The sequence below is a fragment of the Aythya marila genome, assembly GCF_965140915.1.
Source record: "Aythya marila genome assembly, chromosome: Z".
Classification (NCBI taxonomy): Eukaryota; Metazoa; Chordata; class Aves; order Anseriformes; family Anatidae; genus Aythya; species Aythya marila.
In genome coordinates this window covers 60,820,443-60,846,161 of record NC_139080.1, presented here as the reverse complement: position 1 = coordinate 60,846,161, position 25,719 = coordinate 60,820,443, and the positions used below count along the sequence as shown (strand labels likewise).

The 25,719-nt window shown below is 36.2% G+C and overlaps 1 protein-coding gene across 3 annotated transcripts in view; it reads right to left on the bottom strand.

The window, feature by feature from the left end:
* Positions 1-25,719, bottom strand: part of FER (FER tyrosine kinase) — a 190,720-nt gene that overhangs the window by 128,272 nt on the left and 36,729 nt on the right. For all 3 annotated transcript variants that reach the window (XM_082782897.1, XM_082782896.1, XM_082782898.1), the window contains 5 exons: positions 24,244-24,427; positions 21,697-21,834; positions 19,531-19,650; positions 14,041-14,163; positions 8,760-8,949 (listed from right to left, as the gene is read on the bottom strand). In XM_082782897.1, the coding sequence (XP_082639023.1) occupies positions 8,760-8,949; positions 14,041-14,163; positions 19,531-19,650; positions 21,697-21,834; positions 24,244-24,427 (755 nt within the window). The remainder of the gene's footprint in view (positions 1-8,759; positions 8,950-14,040; positions 14,164-19,530; positions 19,651-21,696; positions 21,835-24,243; positions 24,428-25,719) is intronic.

Genomic DNA, 25,719 nt, shown 5'->3' with positions numbered 1-25,719 from the left:
CATGTAAAATATTACATGCATGTTCAAATTTGCAAGTTTGTTCTTTGTGCGTGGGCCAACGAGCCTGATTTCAGCCCAGCCCTGGGTGCTGCACCCTTGCCTGAGCAAGTTACCTGTCTCCAGCTCCATCTCTGGCTCTGCCTCCTGGACGGATCCCTCTCTTGTATGTTGTAGCTTTCTCCAGTCCTGTGTTTGGCTCTGACCCCTGGCCCTGGAGGGGCTTTGGACCCATGCCATAGCCCTGTCTTAAGCCTTGTTTGACTGCCCCTTCCTTTTTGTCTTCTCTGGATTCTTGGATGAACCCTGAACCCAGTTCATTACTCAGTTTTTTCTGAAGCCACTCACAGTCCCTCATAAAAGCACCTGTTTCTGACCCCTGTGCTCAAACCCTGGAGCACAGTGCTGTATTGACGAGGGCATTGCCCCTCTGGGGTCACTTTCTTCCCCAGGATCACCCATACATTTCAAATAGCTGACCCACACTGCAACCTAACAACTATTTAGGACCCGTGTCCCATCGTATCTCTTGATATTGCATGTAAGAAGTTTTAAAGTGAAATCAAACCTCAATGAATAACACCGAGAAGATGACTTCTCATTAATTTGATTCCCATGTATCAGAAGTTACTCTGATACACTAACCAAGTAAGCATCTATAATTGCATTTCCCTCAAAATGTCATGTTTGTAAATCTTAGTAAAGTTGCCAAAGGTTAATGAGAAGTCAAATTAAATACATGTACCAACTGCTTTTAGTAACTCCCTAGAAGGGTTTATAGAAAAGAAACTATGTTACTACGAACTCTAGTTGCTCATGTAAATCCTGATTAAGAATAACGGGGCCTGTTACAAGCACATGGTATAGGGATTACCTAATTTCATCATCTATTAGATGTAAAACGTGTTCCCAAGAACAATGTCCTCTGTTTTTTATTTGGCTGAGAGAATCATAACGATTTCTGAGAGAGGACACATCTTTTTTTTTTTTTTTCCAGCAAAGGTCTTTTCTTTAAATGTACTGAGTGACTAAAGGAAAGTTCAAGGCAAACAAATCTTTCTTAGCTACTCTATCTTTAAGTTATGGGGATTTTTTGTTTTAATTGGGTTGTTTGCTTGTCTTTTTTGTGTGTGTGTGTTTTTTTTTTTTTTTTTTTTTTTTTTAAGAGTTGTACGGATTTCTGTCCTTCTAACTTCCAGACAATGAACCCTTGTTTCCTGCAATTAAAGGCTGACAAAAAGAGAAAAATTTAAAAAATATTTTGCTTGCAGAAAAAGTTCGCATTAACTTTTAGAAAACAAGCCTGCTTTTGGCCCATGCGATCTTACAGAATAGGAATATATATATATATATATATATATATATATATATATTAAAGTAACTGACAGTTCCAACAGTGCAAACAATCATTTTTCAAAAATGACTCTTTTCCATGCATCTTGAATACTGCAAGGTGTTTTTTTTTTCTTCTTAGCACGATGACCTTAGTTCCTTAAACTCCTGGATATCTACCGTTATCTTGACATAAATGTCATTGCCTCTCTCACGCTACCAAATACAACAGTCAATTAAAAATGTTTTCTGTGACCTGTTTCTGTATCTTCATAAAAAGAAGCTGAGACAAGTAATCCTGGGATTTTTTGACTGGATTACCATGACTAACACATCTCACGTGGTATTTTTCCTCTCCTACCATTCAAGGCGTTTTTGATTCAAGAACTGAAAAGTGCCTGTAGGAAAGTAGGCTTCATCTCTGTTTATTAGTCTCTTCATGGCTTAGAGAATCCAAGACATCTACATGGGGCTGACATACTCAGTCACAGCCCGAGGTCAGACAGTAAACTTTAAGCAATCTAAAACCGTCAATTAATGTTGATGTACAACCACCTGGATCCCATGTTGACCTGAAATGTTTCACATCTACCTTACTGCAGCATAACACACAGAAAAAAAAAAGCAACATCTGAAACATGGATTTATCATTTACCCCACAATTAAATTAAAGATCACCAACAATGAAAAATACAAATTAGAACAAAAAGTGATCTGGCCTGTATCATAAGGGTACTGCTTTGAAAATTTGATTAGACTACTGTTCTGATTCCTCATTTTGTTGCAGGGAAGAGCTTCCCCACATGGCAGAAAAGAGGAGTAACAGCAAAACAACCCATAAAATTGTACTCTTCAAATGTGACAAACTACCAGCAGCACTCAATTAAAACCATAAATTCTAATTCAAATAAAGTATCATATACCGGACTTGAAGACTTTCAAGAGGATTATCATTGCCTTTAAGAACGAGGGCATTTTCAACCAGGCATGGAAAAAAGGAGGAAAGGGAAAGAAAATGGAAAAAAAGGAAAGAGATTATACATACCTAGCAAATGCTACCACATTATTTCTTTGTTACCTAAGGGCCTGTGTGTTACCTCTGAGAAGTTAACAATCACGATTAATCAGTCAAATCACTATGAAAAACAAATAAGGAGACAATGATGACAATTTCAGCAGAGAATTACTATTTTCTTCCCAACGCACACAGAATTATCCCAATACATACTGAAACATACGCTGGTTAACAGTATGTGTCTTCTTTTCAAAGTGAAACTTCTGAGTAAAGCTTTCCTAATTCCCAGGGAAGATTTTGAATGAAATAACAAATGCCCCAGGGGTATACATTGCTGCAACATTAGCATGATGATCGCTTCTTCCTTAAGGAATATTGAAAGCTCTTGAACTATATTTGGCAGTTCAAGAGAAGTGTATGTACTTCAGAGAAGTACATACATTCTCCTTCATCCAGAGAGGGTACACTAATTCTGCATTTCAAATATTCTGAGAGTTTTGTTTACTCTGAACAAGTTACCCCTCTCGATTGCTCCCAAAGTTCATTCACACTTCTAATTTTGCGTCTTTATGTATGAGAGACTAGATTATTGTTCAACCCTTTTTTTTCCAGGTAATTTCGTTAAGAAATGTATAATTTCAGTCCTGGTCTATCAAAAGATTACTGTCAGATTAATTTTTTAGTTCAAACATTTCCAGGCATGTTTACTGCAAAGAGGCTCAGAAGCTTCTTTAGCTCTTATCTCAAATTCTGGACCAGTGAGTGTTACTACACCCACTCAGGAAAAAACACAGCTGAGTTTACCTGTTTCTTGTGTTAGCATCTCTTTGTGGATTGTTCTTCCTCTGATGTATGTCTACCAGGCAGGTAGGACTTACAGAGAAACAGAAGCTAGAACGTACTCTTACAGCAAGAACAACAGAGTTCATTCCCCACACACTTGCTATGAGCATCTGACATTTGGTGCATTTTTGCTCCATGTTAAGTTCTGTCTGTGAACCAGAAACACAAGTCCCAGCCAGCGAGCTCTGGAAAGCAGCCCAAAGCAAAGATCACTTAGTTGAACTCCATCTGTCCAGGAATCCAACAAATACAACTGTTTATTTCCAAGTCTTATAAATTAATAGGCACAATTTCTACAACATGACTGTACTGGCAGTGTTTCATTTGCTGAGACAAAAGTAAGAAAAAGGATAGGGATACCAGTGCTGCATAAACTTTGGCCCTGTTTCTATTGACAAGGAACTTCACAACCTTCAGATAACACAGAAGCCTACAAGGTATAGAACTGCATAGATCAAGTAACTGTGAAGGACTCCCCTACCAGTTCATAATAAACACTGTCACATATAATCTTAGTTTTATATAAATGTCATGAGACACATATTAGACAAGGGAGCTGTTGGTGTTGCAGTACAAAGCAGAGAAATGCCTTAATTCTTCTAAGTCACTAAAAAAAAAAATTCCAACTCTACCATCAAGCTTTCTGCTGTTGCTGCAATGGTCTGTCACAGAAGCTAACTGCTTCCCTGCATCTGTTTGAAAATCAAGATTCTATATAGCCTTGGACAATATGGGAAAATGAGACTCCCTAGAGCACAGCTACTCCGTGATACATTTAAGGGTCCTATGATACATCAAATAAAACTCGTTTGATGAAGCATGTTTAATCGCAGTCAACTCTTCTAAATGCTGTTTAGTATCTATGTAACCATCTTAAAAAAGTTCAAGAGTTGCAAATTGATTAAATTTGTAAATTACAATTTTAACGAGAATCCTAAAAAATAAGTGCCTTAAATCCAAGCCTGCAGAGGAATGTAAGACAAAAAACAATTCTAGGACAATTGGTTTGTTGATCACACTATGAGAAGGAACACTGATGGTATCTGCAAAGCAGAGATGGGAATACAATGCACTAACACTAGCAAATTAGGAAAATAAGTACTTTATCACTGTTTTGTGCATCTGTTTTTTTCTTCCATAACTACTGTAAAGAATTTTTATTTTTATTTTTTTTTAATATTTACCACAAACAATTTTCACCGGAAGCTGACATATCTTACTTTTAAAGCAACCACCAAGACTAGGATCTCTGAAGCCTTTTAAAAAGGAATAACAAATAGTAAAAACACTCAGAAATGACGTGAAATTTTATATCCTATTCCTTTTGCATACTTCTGCTACAACAGCTATAACAGGAGTTCAGAAATGTAAAATCTCATGCTGGTAGCTATGTTCTGTTATCCCACTGCATACAGCGTAAAGTATGGCATTCCCCTGCAATGATGCATTGGCAGTTAACACATCCTACCAGCTGTATGATGATGCTTCAGCTTCCTTCTGTCCCATTTACCTACCCTGAGTTCATGTTAACAGAGACTTCACAGTCTCTTTCCTTCTTGTCTGTATTCCAGATGCCTTCCATCCTGACAACCACACTGGACTGAAAGTCCTTTAAAGAGCATACAGAGAAAGTGCAGTAACTTTGCGCTGTTGCTCCATAAGCAGGAGAACTGTGCAGGTCCTTTGGTTTGCTTACATGCTGCTGAAGATCATGCATTAGGGACTTTCTACACCACTGTTGTATTTTACCATTAAAAAAAAAAGCACCTCTTCAGATTATTTAGGGTATTAGAAACATGAGAACATGCATTTCTTTCCCACCACATTTCTGTGTCTCATCTCTACCTCTTTTAAACACATATAATGATGAGAAATGTAGATTATTCAGCCATAACTAGTCTTTTGGCACTGAGCTCCACCTGCTGACAACTTTTTCCAGCATTACAGAGCTTGCACACCAAGTCTCAGTTTTATCAGTGGTTCCAGTATAATGCTAAGGTATACAAAATATAGTCTATATGAACCATGCCTATGCTGAACTAATAATATGTTTTCTAAACAGAACCTGAAGTAGTGCCAATTTAACTCCCACATGCCCTGAAGCGATGCATTCTATTTAAAAAAATAAATAAAAAAAAATACACTAAATAGTCATCAGAAAAAGTAAATACATATTTTTAAAGATACTGGGTTTGCACCTTCACAATATTTGTTTCTGTCATTTAGGAAAATGGGAAGAGACATTAAAATGGCACACAGACTTCACTGTATGGATGCTAAACAAAATTAATTACTATTTTGTATTATTGTTTGGTATTACGTCTACTGCAAGGTTTTTGTTCTCCCTGAAGATTTCTTGTTCTGTAACAATATTCAAGTCAATACTGATCTTCTAATTGTAAAGTCTTACTGTGAAATGCAAACCACCATTGTTATACTTAATTACTTCAGCAAATTTTACACTGGCACTGCAATGTTCCAAATATTCTTGGTGTTTTTATTTCTAATCAGATGATTAGATGCAATAGGGCTTTCTTTGTTTTAATTGTGGTGGACTATTACCACACTCTGCTGATCCAATTAATAACAAGAAAAACATACGTATTTTAAGAGAAACGACAACGCAAGCATTCATTAACTGCACACTGAAAAGCTAGCTCAAGCTTCCAGTTTCTGTAAAATGACATAACGTGTAATAACTTGGATACTACATTATTTTGACAAAAATATAACTCTTTTACTAGGAATGATCAACTACTACACAATGTCTATCTCCCTACTTCATATAAGTACAGAAGAACAAGTAAACTATAATTCTCCTGATTACATTGGGAACAATATTGCAACTGCAACTATTCTAAGGAACTTAAATATCTCTAACCATGCGAAAGCATGGTTATCCCATTATAAAGCTATAAATATTAGAAAAAGAAGACACAGTGTGGTGTGGTGTTTTTTTTTTTTTTTCATATAGGATGCCAGGATCATTGAATACAATCATTCAGGATTTTTTCTTATTCTTTGCTATAGTATCATGACTGAACAAAACAATCATCCAGCCATTTTCTATTTTCTTAAAATGTGTGCATGAACAACAAGATAGAGCTAACAGTCTGCAAAACGTAATTCACGTTTTCACGAACGTGAAAACGTATTCACGAACCCAAACCATACAGAAGACCAAAAAATATGAACCTTCCTACAATTCAGAGACAAAAAGGAACAAGGAAACATAAGAAGCTATAAAATGGCACACAGGTAACATAAGCTTGTCTATAAAATTCTATCAGTGTTTCACAACTGCATTCCTTTTTAGTGTCCTACGGTACCATAACCTACTGTAAGAGATGGGAAACAAAACAATTTGCAAACTATTGCTCCATGAAATTGGCTGTATTTATATGATACAATACACATACTTCATATAAACAGGACCTCAACTTTTTAATTTAAAATCACCAAAAAAAATCCAGTTGCGATTGAATACTTCTAAATACACTTCATATGCATGCTCACAATACAAGCCAATACAACATTTGTCATTATTAAGAATTTTTAAAACACGCATTTACAATGAATTTTCCAAGGGGAATAATAACTACAATCAAACGTAGTCTCAGACTACACTTAAATTACATGGCTTTAGATAAAAAGGAGAAACCTAAATACATTTATAGTTGAGGAAACAATGATCCTCCTGCATATGCCAGGATAAGCATCAGCGGCAAGAATGTTCCATTTCTGATCATTTATCGCCTGCATAATTTTAAGGAGTCTTACTGAAAAAGAAAAAAAAAAAAAACACCCTGCTATGCAAATTGACAGGATGCTTATTTAAATACACAGCTCATCTGACTGTTACTTTTCTGACTGAGAGGTCAAGTCTTCCCTCTTGAATATTCCTTTAATTTTTTTTTTGAAAAAACATTGAAAGAAATGGAACAAAGTTTTATTAAGTTAAATTGCAGTTCTACCTACCAGTATTTAGTCAGTTTATTAGCACGGGATATCAACTTATTAGTTAAACAAAACTTAAGTGGTATTTGCCTGTCTTGAATAACTCACTCATGGGAAAACACCCAGCACTTAAACCATATCCATTTTTCATGATGTATACAAATCACAGTACTAAATTCTCTGGAGTCAAATTAACAAAAATGTTGTTATTCTTGGCACACTTAACATATGTGAGAATATATTTCTCTCATAATTCTAAAAATCTCAATATACATCTCTTTCAGCCAAAAGAAAACTTATCATAGGTAACTTTCAGTCAAAAAAAATCCTGAGGTCAAAATTCTATATAGTGTACATATATACGCAAGGATTATTTTCTCCTACACACCAAAACACAAGTTTGGACACCAGAAGAAAGACTTTAGTAACCTTGAAGTGGGGTGGAAAAATACCATTCTACCATTTAGACTGCTCAGGCAATATTCAGTAGCACTACTGCAGGTTAGTAGAAGAAGCTAACAAGATCACCTACCTCCAAACAAACCCTAAGCCTCGTGTCCTTTAACAATCATTTTCCTGATCCATCCCATTCTCTTTCCTCATCATTTTATGTATTATCATCTCCTCCTAGATGATGGTATGCATTCACGTTGTACGAACTAATGTTTTGTAACAATGAAAATGGACAGTGACTTGTAAATATTAAACAAATGTAGTGGTATTAAGAAAACACTGACAGTTAAGTATAACTGTAGGAATGCAGAAAAAAGAAGTCGATTCCACAAATAGATGGAGAAAACAAAAGCTCTCCTCTCAAAGACAGACATTTCTTCATCACTAGTGCTCTGTGGACCAAAAGAAGGCTGGCTAAACCTCTAAAGAAAACAAGTCACAAACACCTCAAATATGTCAAACCTCATCCGTAAAAGCAAACACTACTGTCTGTCCCTTTAGTAAACAGGTAACAGTTAGGTTTTTTTGTTTGTTTATGTGGCCTACTGTCTCTCCACATAGCTGCACAGAACTGAGAAAAGGAAGACACAAAACATTAGCAAAGTACTTTTAAAAATTACATAGTGTCTCATCAAGTAGAACAGTAAGTTTACTTTGATTATCAAGAGCATGTAAACATTTAAAAATAAGTTGCAAAGAAACAAATGTTAGTTGAAAAGAATTATTAGAGTACGTAACATTAAATTCTCGTTTACACAATGTATGCATTGATTCCAACAGCTTTTACCGTTAGTTTTCTATCTACATCTGTGAATGTATTTCTTCAACACAGCTGACAAAATTACCAATAGCTACTCAGTCATGTTCATTAAATCTATTTAAGGATTTACACTTTTAATTATAAAGCAATCTAATGAGAACCTTAGCACAAAGGGTATGGAAGGCCAAATAAAGTCTATGGACACACACAAAGTATTAGAATTTATTACATCTTAAAAAAATAAATAAATCACACAACTGAACTGTTTTTCTAAACAACTAAGTCTCCATAAATGCAAAGTGAAGTTTATTCACTTCAGTTATCCATGTAAATGTATGTCTTGAGCCTCTCATCTCAGGTCCGAAGTACAATAGCACAGCTGCACAATTCAGTAGAACTTACCATAGAAGTGACTGATCTGGCATCTTCTTCATAATTCACTACAGGTGGTGGTTCTTTCCCATCATTCTCCTGAACCTTTTGTTCCAGTAGTTCTTTCTGGGCTGCAAATTTTGCCTCTGAGCATCTTAATTGCTGAACTGTTTGCTTAAGTTCTTCCAGTGCTTGCTTTTGGCTCAACAAAAGAACAATACTGCAAAGAAAAATAATTTTAAAATGCACATGATTTAAAATGGTTACTTTGCTTTACAAGAACTATAAAAAGAAAGCGTTTTCAATATTGAAAACTGTTTTTTGGTGTAGTTTTTTTTTTCATCACTTTATCTATTCACTCAATGAAGGAAATATTATTAAACTTTTATAAGAGCGTGAAAATTCTTCAGCAGAGTTATTTGTAGAAAGACATAAGCACGTGAAGCCAATATTAGAAAATTCTCAAAGCTTCAAGACAAAAAAGCAATATATTTTACTTTGCCATTAGTTTTCTTATTTCAATCTGTAACAAAAACAATAAATGCAGATACTACTACTTTCATCCACTTTTGACTGAATTTATAACCACTAGGGTTCCCCATCCTTTAGAGAAGAAACAGACTTTTAGATTATGATTTCCAGTGACGAGAAACCCACTGCAATCCACACAGTTGTTGCAATAAGCATTTTCAATGCACTGAGTGTAAGGATGAGGTTAATAAATTGGCCCAGCCTAATGTTAGAGATATCTGTTGTCTCTGTCTTCAAGACTGAAAGAAGACTCTGCTGCTTAGGTATATATTTTGGACTATAGACAAGTAGCTGCTTAACATTCTTAAGCTAAATAAATTGAGCTCCACAAGTAACTAAAACACTTTTTTTTCTCTCATCCTTTATGTTTTTTTGTTTTTTTTTTTTCACTCTGCTCTGAATATCCCTCTGTTTCTGCAATATGTACTGAAACTGGATCCCATATTCTATTTGTGGTCTTATCGATACCACCATTACATAGTATTTTTCCATTAATGGGTTCAGAAATCACAGGAGCATTTTCAAATTACCCTTCTTACCTCCAACCCTATTCCTAATGCAGAGCAATGGCCACCCTCAACTACCATAAGCTTTCCTTTTTGTTTGTGTAAGTTTACATTTTGGTTAACCTCTGGTGGTTAGACCTCTACAGGTCCCTTCCAAACTCAATCACTGATCCTGTGATACATTCAGATAGATTAAAACACCGCTAGCCAAGCACAATACAGAACTCAGTTGGAGCTTACGAGTGTGTCACCTCAACTTATCAGTTATAGTTTTCTTCCAGGTCAGTAACTCAGACTAACAAGATTTAGTTACAGCTATGTTTTATGTCCACTTTCCAGTTTTCAGCCTATTTATCGGCTCTTCTTTATTTGAGAGATTTAATGCCTCCATTCGTACACTGACAGACTTCAAACTGTTACCTTATAAAAAAACAGTTTGTTAAGGACCCAAGATTCTCCTTTCTCAAACAATAGTTGCAGCACTGAAAACTACTAATCAGTTTTTGTGCTGGAAACAAGCTTGGAATGAAAGAAAAATGTAGGTGGCCTTCAAGCAGACATCTACATAAAGTGACTTGTCTCTTACCACTCTCCTGTGCTGCAATCATCAAGGTTTCCGACTTTGTTGCAGGCAACTGGAGAGACATTTGAAGAGACTCCACACACAAGTAAATAAATACATAACTAAACAAAGCCCCAGACCCTGCAGCTTGCCTAGAAATTAATGAAGTTGAGTCTGGGGGACACGTAGAAGGATGTAGACCTGTGTGTGTAAAAGCAGAACGTCCTTCTTACATTGACACCATCAAGTACAAATTCAGTTTTAAGAGCATGAAACGACAGCACTAAAGAAATGCTAGAAAGCTGATTTCCTCATTTGGAAAACACAAGAGATCAATTAAATGAAGATGGCCATAAGAAAGCTCTTCACATTAAGGTATCAGAGAACCCCCACATTCAACTTAAAGACACACTCCAAAATAGACAATCGAGCAGGTACCTAGACGGCTCTGTTGCCCTGAGGAACTGCCCAAACCAAAGATGGACAGAAATTGCCCAGCAAAGAAGAGCATCCATGGTACAACACGGACAACCATAATAGCACTCCAACTGAGCCTAGAAACACGGTCTAGAAAGAAACAGAGTTCTCACAGTCCGAAAGCAGAGATGAAGGAAGTCAAGGACCAGGTCTACTGAGAGAAGGGGCATCAAAGAAGATTGCAGTACTATGTCCCTCTGTACCTTTGGGATAACTTCTGGAAGACAGACACTCCTGTGAGCTCTCCCCCTTTGGAGAAAAAAGGAAACTTAAGAAATTATCCCTGTTTACAACCTGAGCAGATATTGAAGGATTTTTCATTTGCCCTGGCAAAAACACATGTGTCTCACATTATTCCTCCTTTAGAAATGAAGCTGGTTGTTGTGCTCATGAACAAGGTTCAAGTAGCTCTGTCAACACTGCCCACAAAACTACTGGAAAATCCATAAAAAAAAAAAAAATTGCAAGGCTTATCAATTTTGCACATCCACAGCTTCAATTGTGTCCAAAAAAGCATGGGAGACCTTACTCAACCTTGTTGTTGACACAGTTGCTGCTCTGCCATAACTTGCACATGTAAACACTGGATGTGGAATAGGCATAGCCCGAACACACTAAAATCCAGAAGTCTTAGATGACAAAATTATTCCTTCGCAAACTATCCTGAGACAGATGATTATTCAAACAAGTTCTGAAGTAATAAGAACCATCTGTCACTGGCAGGAAAAGATAAAATGTCATATCTCCAGAGATGTGCACTGTACTAAGCTACCAAAGAAACTAAGCCCTTACAACCAGTCAAATGATCACTTGTATGGAAAGGATGAGCATGATGTACGAAGCCACAACTGGAGGACCCGAAAGCAAAGTTCATCATGAGACTGTGGATATTTAAAAACATCACACAAAGAGATTAATAATCTCTCCTGAAGACAGCGTTCTTCATCTCACTATGGGAGAGGCAAAAAAATAAGTAAGTCTCCCCATGACATCTCCTGATGGCCTTTTACCATCAGGAGAACTTTGGAGAATATACCAGATCAGCTAAAATGTCAGTAACCCAATTGCTGAGTGGTTACAACTCATGATCCAGAGATAAGACATATCCTAGATATTGAAACTCCAGTGCTACATTCTCTTTCCTAGACTGTGGCAAGACGAATACCAGGATAACTATCTGCCTTTTTGCCCAAATCTGTCAGAGAATGCTCACCAATCCATCTATGCATAAAGAATTAGCATCTATAAACTCTTTGCCTATCGCTTTTATGAATGCAAACTTTGTGGTTCCTGGGGCTAGCAAGAGCTACTACCAGCCTCACAGAGTGAGATCTTACCTAAAAAATGCTTGTGAGACCAGAAGAGGGCAACAGGTAGGAAAGTGGTAGAAAGGTAAACTGAATCAAAGACCAAATATCCAATATGCTACTCTCTCAGGAGTGCAGATGGTATACTGTGCACACACAGACACACACATATATATATAAAACAATCTCTGTGTTGCAGGTGATTTTGTCATTTGAAGGCAGAACTGGATATTGGTGCCAGGAAAATATTACCAACACAGTTTAATATTGAGGAGTAACACAAAATCGGGTGTGGAGATACACTTCACCACATGCCCTAATGAAAAATGCAGTAGGTGTAAAGCTCAATTCATAGTGCTGCCAGAATTAGACACAGAGAAATACTATCAAGCCCCAGCACAGACTGCCACTGTGAAGTCAGTAAACACAGCTCAGACTGGCAGTGCTGAAGCTGGGTCAGAAAGAAGTGGGGAGGCAAATGAATTGCAAACTGGTTCAAGGGAAGGAAATAAGAAACTCAGTTTTGCAGACTTTACCATCATATTGCCCAGATAAAACAGATACAGAGATCTCCTCAGCACTGAAGGGTGAAGCTCAACACCTTAGGTGAGGCTCAGTAACATGGCCTCAAGACAGGTGCAATCTGGACTGAAACCAGCTTCTTAACACCACAAATGTCTGCTACAGGATTGGCCAACGGAGCCTACATGCAGCAGGAAGGCCGGGATAGTCTGAACTACCTTCAGAGAGACAGAAAGGCAATAATGAAGAAACTTTCCTAAGGAAAACCAGCAAAAATGACAAAGTCATGTTATTAAATATATATATATATATATATATATATATATATACACATATATAAATAAAACTCTCTGGTTCAGACTGTTTATCCTTTATGCAACGTGCAGCAAGAAGGTCACGAATTCATCAATTAGGTAACTGGAAAATATACTGTGAGTATATGTCGAATTCATCAAAGAAAGAACAGAAAATTATCTAATCACAGTAACTAAACACACATAAAGTTTTCTATATGAGTAAAATACAATTGGTAGCCTCAATTGACAAGGTGCCTTCAACAGATAGCTAAGAAAGTCTCTTTTGTGTATGCAGACAGTATTACCTGAGGAATTGTATTCCATTTCACTGGTATTGTAAATCAGTACTTATGACCAAGTTAGTATGACTATGACTGGTCACAAAAAGAATTGGAAAAACATCACTACAAACATAAAAGTGCTTTTGTGTTGTTTTTTTTTTTTTAATCTGATATAATTACTTCAGTCTAGACTAGGATGTGAATATTAACCAGAGGTAGCAGACGACCAGTGATCTGGCACCAGAATGACTCATTGTGATGAATGATTTATTTATGGCATGTAAAATAACCATTAATCCCTCACCTTCATTATTTACTGAGCGGTACCATAGGGTATATTGCTTCTACATTCAGTATGCTGAATAAAATGCCATGAAGAATGAACCCAACCTGACAAGTTCCAAACATATTATTGCATAAGAAAGATTACACGCCTTCTACATGACTTCCACTCTGAAAAGTCTTTCACAAAATTGTATGTACACAATGAACTCTGTCAGTCAAAGAGACAACCTAAATTGACTCTTTTTCTTCCTTCAAGCTGAAATTATAACACTAACAAAGGTCCAGTTCTTCAGCCATCACAACAGTATGACAACAAAATTAATTTAAAAGAGGCAGTCAGTTCTCTAATTAACAAGGATCTGGAGTCAGGAAGGTTTATTTTTGAAATGGGAAACTACATGTAACTTGTTGCTGTTTATAAATAAGAATCATTTCTGACAAAAGCAGAACAAGACTACTACAGGTTATTTCTTAAGTATTAAGAATTACATTATAATAATTTGAGGGAAAAGTGTGTATATTTTGAAATTTCAATTCCACTTACTCTGACTTCTTTTCACAAGTCTTAGAGGACTCTTCTATTTTTTTCTCTAGTTCCAAAACAAGTTCCTCTTTGCTCAGAAGCGTTTGCTGTGTTTGCATCAGTTCTTCTATTACTGTTTTTAACCTGTAAGACATACATTACAGAAACACATACTGTGAATACAAAAACTTTACAACTTCGGAAACTTCTCATCCTCAGGAAAAACAACAACAGAAGAAACATTAGTCTTTAATTTATACTACTCAGTGCTTGACAGCCTTTCTTGTGGATACTCATTTATATTATACTACTAATCTATATTTTTACAAATCCACACTAGCCTGTGTAAACATATAAGGTTACAGAATGATCTGCTGCCTACAGGTTCTTCTATCAGTAAAATTTTCTCTAGAATGCGTGATGAGTTTTGTGAACTAATGCCTTCCTAATATAATGCTAATATATGAGACGTTTTACAAAAAAACAAAAACCTTAAGACTGCTGAAGCACATTGATTAAATACACAGAATTGGTAGTTCGGATGTATTCACATTTAGAAAAAATGAAAAAAGAACTAACAGGTCCTGCATTACAAATTAAATAGCTCTTTTCACAATAAAAGCAAGATGTATACTTTTCTCTACAATTAACTTTTTTTTTAAAGCCACATAATCTTTGGTACTGGAAAATTCAGAGTCAAGAAAAAACTTGTACAAGAACACTTAATACTAACAGAAAAACAGTTATTGCACATCAAAAGCATTACTGGAACTTTGCAATTATAGCAGCAAGTATTTCAATAACCAAAAAGTCAACAAACGTAACATGAGACTTTGTGACACACTTCTCATACAACCCTGCACAAACACTCACATAACGATGACTTCTAAAATACATATCAAACTAGATATGTTGGAATCGAGCAATTGTTAAACCAGGAGGAAAATTAAAGAAAAAAAACTTTTGTGTGTGCATGTGTATAAAAAAATATAGAAAATATATATGGATAGGCAAATGCCCAAAAGGAAGTGGTATATATAGCACTGTGTGCATCTTCCCTCACCTATTCATCTTTGTCTGCTTTCTCCAGATTTTCAAGCCCAATTTTAAAGTAGTAAAGAGTGGAATAAAATCAAAATACTTTAGTACTTGCTACTGCACAGATCTGTTGCTCCAAATCATTTCAGATGTCAGAGTGTCAGAGGTCAACCAAGAGTAATTTACATGCTCTAGATATCTAGGACCCATGTTCTAGATGGTGCTATATGTACCAAAACGAATAATCTTAACATTGAATTAGTTCTCTCTCCTCCCAATATATTTTATACAATGTTGATTAAACATTCTTTATTCAGCCAGTCAGAGATGTTATAAGACTCAAATGACTATAAAAAAGCCATATACCGAACGATAAAAGTTTACTTCTCAAATGAACAAGCATCTGCATGTGTTTATTTTGAGATAAGAACAACACTTGAAACATTTCTCAGAAGCCCATTTTTTTTTTAATCAGACATTTTTATTGTTATTAGGTTATCAAAATCTTTATGCTGAACTTCTCAGAAACAACAATTTTCTTACACAGACTCTAATTTAATATCAGCTATCAACTTTTTTAATACATTGCTTAAAAATTAATTACCAATTCTCTAACTGAAAACACTGCTTTTTGATCAGCCTTCTAATCAGCATTTTAATCAACGCTGTATTTGGCTCAAAAACTGACTTATAAGAAGCAGATGTTACACTTAGAAATTTGCAAGTTAGATCAGTATATTGCATCCTTTATCAATAGATGATGACTTTTCAAAGATCCATTCTGCATGTGCTGAAATAACAGGAATTAGGCTGATGATCTTTAGTTGTGAGATCATTGCCTTGCATCTTCAAAGTACTGTACCAGAATGTTTCTGCAGAGGAGACAGAGCTTCAGTATCTACCAAATATAGATACACTCAAGCACCAGTATTCAAGGAATTAAAACCAAACTAATAAGATTGTTCATCATTGGAATGTATGATTGCACACATGACAAATCAACACACTGAAATATTTTAACTTTTCAGAAATGTTTGATTGTATATTACAGCATCATACTGAAACAAAGTCAATGTAGTTCTTCCAAAAATTTCTGAGTTACTTTAGGATCTTCCAAGCATAAACTTTTTACTGTTCTGCTTTTGCAAATATTTCAATATTGGTCTAAGACAGTCATCAATATTTATCAGGAGACACTACGTCTCTCTAACAACTTAGAAGGGTTAGTTAGTACCTCTCTCTGTCAAATCTTTAGTCAAACTTACCTAAAAACAAAAAGCTGAGACAGTTTTCTCATCACTTATCTAAAATGTATTTTAAGGATATATAGCTTATTAAGTCCTCCAATAAGTTATGCATGTAAAGTTGTCGATTGTCTCTTGTATGCTCACAAATACAACAGATTCAAACAAAATTACTGAGTTTGGATCAATATACATCTTTGTATCCCTTCAAAGTCTGGAAATTAAATCCAGTCAGTGTACTGGATTTATCTATATTTGGTAGATACTGAAACTAGTTCTACTATGCAGAAAAAAATTGATTATAGTATTTAAAAGATCCAAGGAAGTGATCTAAACACTAAAGTTGAGTTCAACAGTCTAATTCCTACTGTTTTAGCACACAGAAGGGAAAAAAATCATCATCTATCAATAAATATACTGAACTTACTTGCAAACATAGTAATGTTTGTAAGATGATGTAATGCATAGTAAGATGATACAAATACCTGTTTTGGTTTGATTTTCCACAGTGGTTTTAAATCAAGACTATAGCAAAAAAAAAAAAAAAAAACAACAACTAAGCAGCAGTTAATGAGACATATTAGTAAAAGCAGTTAAAGAGAACTAAGTAGTTGTAAAAGGAAGGGCTTCTCACCTGCACTAAAAAGCAAACCAAAAACAGAACAAAGAAGATAAAAATAAGCAGTCAGTTTTCACAGTGCTGGGAGATAGGTAGCGGAGCTCCACAAAAATCTGCACTTAATACATTCATAATAACCCATACAAAGGGCAATTTAAAAAGTGACAAAGAATGCTGATACAATGTTTTTGAGCTAATAAAGAAGGGAGCTGAATGTGAAGAACAGAAAAGGATTTTGCTGGATCTTAAAATGCTCAGTAACTGGATTGTTATTTAAAAGATTAATTTCAATTCATATTGAAATAAGCAAATACACAGAGGAAAAAACAATCCAAAACTTTATTTATGCAGCAAATGGCTGGCTGTAAACTGACCAGTGCCACTCAGAAATTATATTTTGAAATTAAAATGGATGATTCCATGAAAGCAATGCTTGACATACTGCACCAGTCAGGAAATCAAATGGAACGACTCCCTTGGATTTGTTAGAAATGAAGCAGAAGAAGAAAGGAAACCTCATTATGCAATTTTCTAATCTATGCACCTGGATTACCTGTACAATTCTGGTCATTCATCTCAAAAACAATACAGTAACCCTAGAAACGTTCAAAGATAGATGACAGGCTTGAGAAAAGGTATGAATAAGTTCTTTGAAAGGAGTAACTACAATTAAAGACTCCTCTGAAAAAAAATGATAGAGGAGGAGTACGACAGAAACTTAGACTATCATGTGTGGAAAGGAGTAGATTATTCCTATTCTTTGCTAAAACAAGGACTTAGTCAAAAAAATTTAAACTAAAAATTAACAGGTTCATACATTATGAAGTTAACCTTTAGAATTCCTTGACCAGATATTCTACTGACAATAGATGCTTGTACATTTTGAAACTGACTGGACAAACTCACAAAAGAAATCTAATACTATTACAAATACTACTTCCAAGTCGTAACATATCCAAGCTGAAAAATATGAGATGACACTGTTCTTATTCTCCTCCCTAGTTTTCCCTGTTGACCAATGCCTGAGAGGAGATATGCTGATGTCTTATTAAAGCCAAAAAGTAAGTTACTTATTGTTTTGAGCTACAGTTTTTCTGAGACTCTACCTTCCGTAAGACATACTGAAGAGGTAGATTTTGTGCATGTATTTTTTCCTGTTACAGAGCTGAAGATGATCTAGATATGTACAATGTTTACATAGCTTATCCAGGAATAATCCCACTTTAGTAATGATGCAGAGTATGTTATTAGTGTATTATTAACAGAAGCATGTTTAAACAGAAGAGAAGGGTTTTAATTATCATGGGATTATTTCACAAGAAAGATGAAGCTGTTTCAGTACTGAGGAGGACAACTCTGACAAGGAAAGCTAAAAGTGTACATTGAAAAACTTACTGCAACACCTATTTAAGAAAAAAATATTAAAAGGAATTGGATTACACAGGAAAGAAACAGATGACAGCTAATGGCCTTGAAAAGGAATGAAGAAAATCTAGAGAATCTGTCATAGTGAGGAAGCATGGGACTAGAACAATCTACAGAAGCTTTACTGTAACACGTTTATATTTGAAATATCTTACTGTTATGAAGACTCTCTATGACTTTGGTTTTCACAATAACCTATAAGAAACAAGAGTTTCTTTCTCCAAGTTTGCTTAAGCAGAAAAAATCAAAAAAAACAAACAAAAAAAAAAAAAAACAAACAACCACTGCTATGTTATTTAGATTAGCTATGCTTTTGAAAACAAACAAGTCAAACATGGACTGAAATAAAGTATAGACACCAAATCATTACAAAACAATGAAATTCTACCTTTGCCAATTTGAACTGCTGTAGTAAATATAAAAAAATACCTAAAGTGTACAATTAATACTTGCAATCTCACAGGTGACTGCATTGGACCATTTTATGGAAAAATTAGGGTTGATATGAGAACATTCTAACAAAGGATAACTTCAGCAGGAAATTTGTTCCCCAGTAACAACCAATTAAAGGTGAAATTGGTAAAATTAATTAAAATATTTGAATACACTGATATGCATATTAAAATATGCAGAAATATTTTACCATGCTGACTTATTCCATGAAATGCAATACAACAGCTACACCTGTTTTAGTAAGTTAGCATTTTAAAAGTTATAAGGATGAATGAGAATTTCCTTTAAAAACTAAAACAAACATTTACAAAACAAGTGAAATAATCTATTTGAAAACTTCTCTGGATGGCAATCCAAATCACTGACTGCAGTACTGTACTCAGTGGCTTCATCAACAGATATCAACGTTTTTCCTAGAAAACTGAATGTGGAAACAGTTTTGGGAAGATACATGTAAGTAAATGAATTCCCAGTGAGAATTTATGACAAATTTGGGGCACTGTATAAATTAAACAGGGAGGAAAGGTAACTATATTGATAGCGTTGACAAGTCTTCCGTGGGGCCTCAGCACGTTGTGCTAAAGAACAATAAAAACAGCAACAGACAAGGGCTTAGACCATGAAAATTCTCTTTTTAGAAAGCAGACCTTAAAAATGAGGACACAGCAAAGCAATGAGATGATGTAAGTTAGAACAGCATTTCCAAAGCATGAAAGTTTTGTTAAGACTTACGTGACTTGTAAACTTTCTGCTGTTAGATTATTCCACATGATCTCATTAGCTTGAAGGTTTTCATTTTCTTCTAATAAAGATGTATCAAACTCTATTTCTTGTTCAACAACTTCTGATGACCTAATCCAGTAAATAAATGTTATATTTGTAAAATTAACATGCATCTTTCAGTGGAGCATAAAGCAAATCATTACACTTTGAATTATTTTAGTAATGGAATATAGATAAAATCACGTATGGAATAAATGGAAAGCAGCAACTGCATCTTCTTCTTCCTTTGAATGAACAACACAGTCCTAAAACCATACCAGAGTATAAAACTGAATACAGTTCTTTGAATTAAGCTCACATGATAACCGAGCTTCTCAGGAAATCTACATGCATAGGTCCACTAATCCTGCTATAAACCTTCACTTAACCACTACAAATTTGCAACTTAACAAACAAGGTCTTAAAACTATTTCCACATGTAACAATGTACAGTAACAGTTCAATAAATGGTTAATACAATCCTTGTTTGTTTGTCAGTTTTTTAATATAAAACTTTATTACATTAACAGAGTCACAGAATGGCTTGGGTTGGAAGGGACCTTAAGTTCCAACCCCCTGCCATGGGCAGGGACACCTCCCACCAGGCCAGGTTGCCCAGAGCCCCATCCAGCCTGGCCTTGAGCACCTCCAGGGATGGGGCATCAACAGCTTCTCTGGGCAGCCTGTGCCAGTGCCTCACCACCCTCTGAAGAATTTCTAACCTCTAATCTCAATCTCCCCTCTTCTAGTTTAAAACTATTACCCCTAGTCCTTTCACTGTCTGTCTGAGCAAAAAGTTGCTCTCCATGCTTTTATAAGCCCCCCTTAAGTACTGAAAAGCTGCAATGAGGTCTCTCAAGAGTGTTCTTTTTTTCTCCAGGCTGAGCAGCCCCAGCTCTCTCCACCTTTCTTCATAGGTGAGCTGCTCCAGCCCTCTCTGGAGGGTTATCTTTGTGGCCCTCCTCTGAGCCCACTCTAACTGCCCCACATCCTCCTTGTGCCGGGGCCCCAGCCCTGGATGCAGCACTCCAGGTGGGGCCTCATGAGGGCAGAGCAGAGGGGGGCAGTTACCTCCCTCCACCTGCTGCCCATCTCTCTGTTGATGAAGCCCAGGACGCAGTTGGCCTGCTGGGCTGCAAGCACACACTGCTGGCTCACATCAAACTTTTTCATCCACCAGAACCCCAAGTCTCTCTCTCCACAGGGCTGCTCTCAGTGAGTTCTTCTCCCAGTCTGTGCTCATGTCTTGGATCGCCCAACCCAGGCACAGCACCCTGCACTTGGGCTTGTTGAACCTCGTTAGTTTCACATGGGCCCACTTCTCCAGCTTGCCCAGGTCCCTCTGGATGGCATCCCTTCCTTCTACTGTATCAACTGCACCACCCAGCTTGGTGTCATCTGCAAACGTGCTGAGGATGCACTCGATCCCGCTGTGTGTCACTGATAAAGATACGAAACAGCACCAGTCCCAGGACAGGCCTCTGAGGGTCACCCCTCATCGCTGGCGTCCACCTGGACGCAGAACCATTAACCAGCACTCTCGAGTGTGGCGTTCACACCAATTCCTTATCCACCGGATGGTCCACCCATCAAATCCTTATCTTCCCAGTTTGGAGACCTGGATGTCATGTGAGACATGTCAAAGGCCTTATCTGTGTACTCAGATTGTTTCAGGCACTGCTCAATCTGCAATAACTGCAGTGTGCACAGAGATGCCTAGCATTCATTTACCCACAATATAGACAGTAAGAGAAATAAAGCAAACAAACAGCACAGCACAGGATGCAAACTGCATCCAAATACTCAGTAAATTAGCCCATGCTGAATCTAGATCAACACGTATTACCAAAGTTATGGTTCAGAGAATCATAACAACATTAATATGAATTTTGTTATTCTAGAACCAGACAAATAGATGGATGGTTAGAGAAATAGGGTTAAAAGGCTGACTTTCAGCCAACCTTCTTCTACACATGCAGGTAGAACTACTTTTAGGATTAGGATAAAGCTTTACAAGTAACAATGTACAAGGAAACAAAGAAATAAATTCAACTCTGATTGCTTAAACAGCATTGAAATTTAATGCAAGGTTTTCTTAAGAAACATTAAGATGCACAGCAAGAAGGAAATACACACCTGTGAGTATCTACGAAGTCATTATACTCAGAATTGGGGTCTATCTGTTCAACCGAGGTCTGGATCTCTTTATGGACATTCACAATCTCTTCCGTAACGAGACTGGTGATCTGGCTATACTCATCCAAGATTCCTTTTCTAGAGAGGAAAAAAAATTCTAGTGTATAACATGGCACTGAAGGCATAGATGGCATTGAAGATGCTTCAAACTTTCAATTTCCTGTTTTTACAAATTCTTGTTGCAACTGGCTAAAAAGGGAAAAAATAAGACAATATATTACTCAAAGAAACAACAGATCAGTTGTGGCCTCTTCTTTACAAATTGGCCATTGATGGAGAAGTCTCTAATAACATGCTCCTTGTACTGATTTCAGTGCATCTACATACAGGGTAGCTAAACTAAAGCTGTAGAGATTACAGGGAAAACGAACACACACAGCTCCTTGATGATACCCTTTTTCACAACATGTTTGTCTACACTGAAGTGTCTCATATTCCCCTGACTGATAAAATAAATATATTCTGGCATAAGGGAAAAGGCAGTGTGAAAACTGTTGGTGTTTTTTCATCATTTTATCCATCCTTTAACATAAGTTCATTTTATGAATTGGCATACATCACAAGTTGGCATACATTTACAAGAAGAACCAAAATCACGGAAGAAGTTCACACAAGAAAGTACGTGTCATCCAGTCTTGTCATTACCTGGTCCCTGGAGTGGAGAAAAGCAAGTGATTAAGGAGTAGGAAAGGACTATGCCATATTGGACCACAAGTTTTAATAGCATACAGTAACACTTCCTCAGAATACTTTGCTGTTCTCCACTTTCCATAAATGAACCCTCAAAATCATTTGCAATTTTATTTTATTTTTTATTGACAGATTTTCTGGCTTACCAGGTGCTGAAGTATAGCAAGCTTTTTCAAATACTGATCAATTTTAACCATACCAGAGAAAAATGCAGAGAAAGAAGTATTAATATTTTATCCTGGATATGATCTCTAGACTTGTTTACTCAATAGGAAAACACTATTTGCTTGAATTTTTCCAGTACATTTTCTGAGGAGAGAACAGACAAGAGAAGCATTTTGTCTTGTCTGTGAACAACACGTCTGAAAACACTCCAGAAAACAATTCAAAGACAGCAACAAAAGAGATAAGCCAATGCCAGCTACAGCAATGCTATATCTAAGAGAAAGGGAATCAATGTCAACTACAAAATAATAATAATGTTAATCTATGCTTCAAGATTGCCAAACAAATTGATCTGCCAAATCGGGACTATTAAGGAAGTTTGTTTCATACTATGGCAACATCTAGCTTCACACCTGACCTCACCACTTCTTTTTACAGAATTAAGCCCACAATTAACAGAAAGCACTAATTTTCCAATCATCTCAGATCTCACTAAAAATGATCAGCTATTGACAAAAATTGTTTCCAGTCTTTACCTCAGTGATAACAAAGACAAATGGGTTCAATAGGTTTTGCATGATAAAACACTTCAGTGAATTACTATGACTTACATTTCTGAAAAATCAACTTAATTGCAACAGAAAATTTTACCTGTATTCTCTTGTGATTCTACATAAAGATTAAAAGGACTGAGGAGAATACTACAGAGGTCTATTTCATTTTACATAACCTGCACCAGCATCAAAGGCAGTAATACGATATACTATATGGGGCCATTAACGTTGTCTGCATCACCTAAGCATATAGAGTATGAAATCCTCAACTCTCCCTCACTTGCTGAAGTCAAAATGAACATAGGCTCCAGAAAAGGTAAGAAAATGAGTGCATCACATCTAAACGAACAATAACTACAAGAAAAAGTAACTACCCTGCCTTTTAAACTAAGTGATACACAGAATGCCCAGGAAAAAGACCTAACCAACTCACGTTCTTCAGGAAGGTCAGAGAGGCAGCACAGTGGTTACAGACCAGAAAAGAGGGCTTAAAGTACTAATTTTCTGTTCTCCGAGATCATCAGTTTGCATATCTCTTCTGTAATTATGTAGAGAATGACTTTTCAGGGAAAAGGTAATTGTATTTTTAAGGTTGGATTCCTTTCACTGAGATTAGGTCTACGTGATCCTGTTATTTGCCCATGCCTATGACTAACCATACATCTGCCTGGACCTCCTCCAAAATGACTGTCAAGATGGTTGGAGAGTTAAAAGCAAATTTGTTAGTGGGAGAGTTTCATAAAAATAAGACTACGGAGAGGCAACAAACTTCTCTGTTATTCCAGCTAAAGGAGAGGACAAAGCATGAGCTCAACTGTAAACACTGCACTTTCTGTCAAATTTAAGTTTTACAAGAAGATAGTGTCTCGCCAAAATGCATAAGCATCCCCTGAAAACTACTGTCTGTATTTGAATACTTATCTATTCACAATTATTGTTAATTGAAAGATACAAGTAGCTTTTCTCATTGTTCTTGATATAAAAATAATTAAAGTTTATTATTTTCTAATAAGTCTATAAATTAGGATACTGCACACAAAGTTTTGCACATTTAAATATATGTATGAAGAGATCTTACAGGGCTTTAATCATTTCTTCTTGCATTTTCTGTAGCGAATCAAGTAACAGAGGAAGCGTAGTGTCATAATATTGGTGCTGGTGTAACTGTGCTCCTTTCAGTGCCAACACATACTGATTATGCAACATATGAAGCTTCATAGTGGCTTTATCACACCGATCTTTGGCTTTCTCAGTCTCCTTTCCTAACGAAAAACAAAAACAGAAGATGAAAAGTTGATTTAAAAGTACACAAACTTGCGGATAACATAATTCTAAAAGATTTGTGGTAAGTTTACAGCTTTTCTTCTCCTAAAGAAATACATTTCCAAAGTATTACTGTGAAGAAAGTAAAATTTGACCATTTTCAGGTTGTTAGTAAGACCAAATGCCTTGGTTTTCTTCTTCTGGACTAAGTAAGAAAAAACTGCATTTACTTTGAGTAGAAATCCAGTAATTCTTTATCTAAATTTATATGAAAACCACTACCTACACAGGTATAGAAATAATACCATTATTAAGAATAAAACTCATTCATATGATTATCAGAAATGCTTTTTTTTTTTGCCTCAAAAGAAATGTTTATTTTTTAAAGAAGAAAGTAAAAGATGTCCTACTAGGTTAAACCCATGATTCACCTAGAAGCTGTCATTTATTTTGAACAAAAAATCTACTGCCACATTATCATCCCAAGAAAGCACTGATGCAGCCTACATATCAGTAGCTGAACTCCAGCACTATTACTCCTCTACAAAACTTTCTGCCTTAATACTACAACTTAACATTCCCTCATCAGTGTCGGTATGCATCAGGAAGCATCAGGAGGTCAGCATTACAATCTCATCTCCGTGCTACTGGAACCTAGAAATCCTCAAGTCCGTGCTTATAAGACCAGCTGGGTGCTGAACAAGGGTCACAATGTTCTTCAAGAGGTCATCTATTCCACTCTTTGCCACGGTGACTGCACAGCTATGTGACATATGTTTCTGTGATCTTCCTACAATCTGCAATGACAGATAACTTTGCAACTTCCCCGTACAATTCAGGTCAGCGTGCTAGCTGCGATATGACAGCACAGCCAGCACTGCGTCAGCTGCGCTACCTGAAGACACTCGCCCACCATCTCGTCCCTTCACTCTCCAATCTAATTTTTTATTGCTTTAATAAACTCTTTATACTCTCACTTACTTCATCTGCGTGCCGCAGACATGAAATACAGATTCTACAGTTCTCTGGAATCCACCTTTTATACAGTAGAAAACTAGATATTCTCCTCTTCTGCCCAGTCTTGTCATCTTCACACTGAACAATGTACAGGTCTCCCCTTATCAATCCTGTTTTCTCTTTTCAGTCAAATGGCTCACAGCCTCACACAAGTCAAGGTTCAGTCACAAACTTCAGTCAAGGTTCAACTTTGAAAGCCACGGCATAAGTCATACATCCAGATGCTTCTAGATCATTGCAAATGAAAAAAAAAAGTGCTTTTTTTGGATGCCAT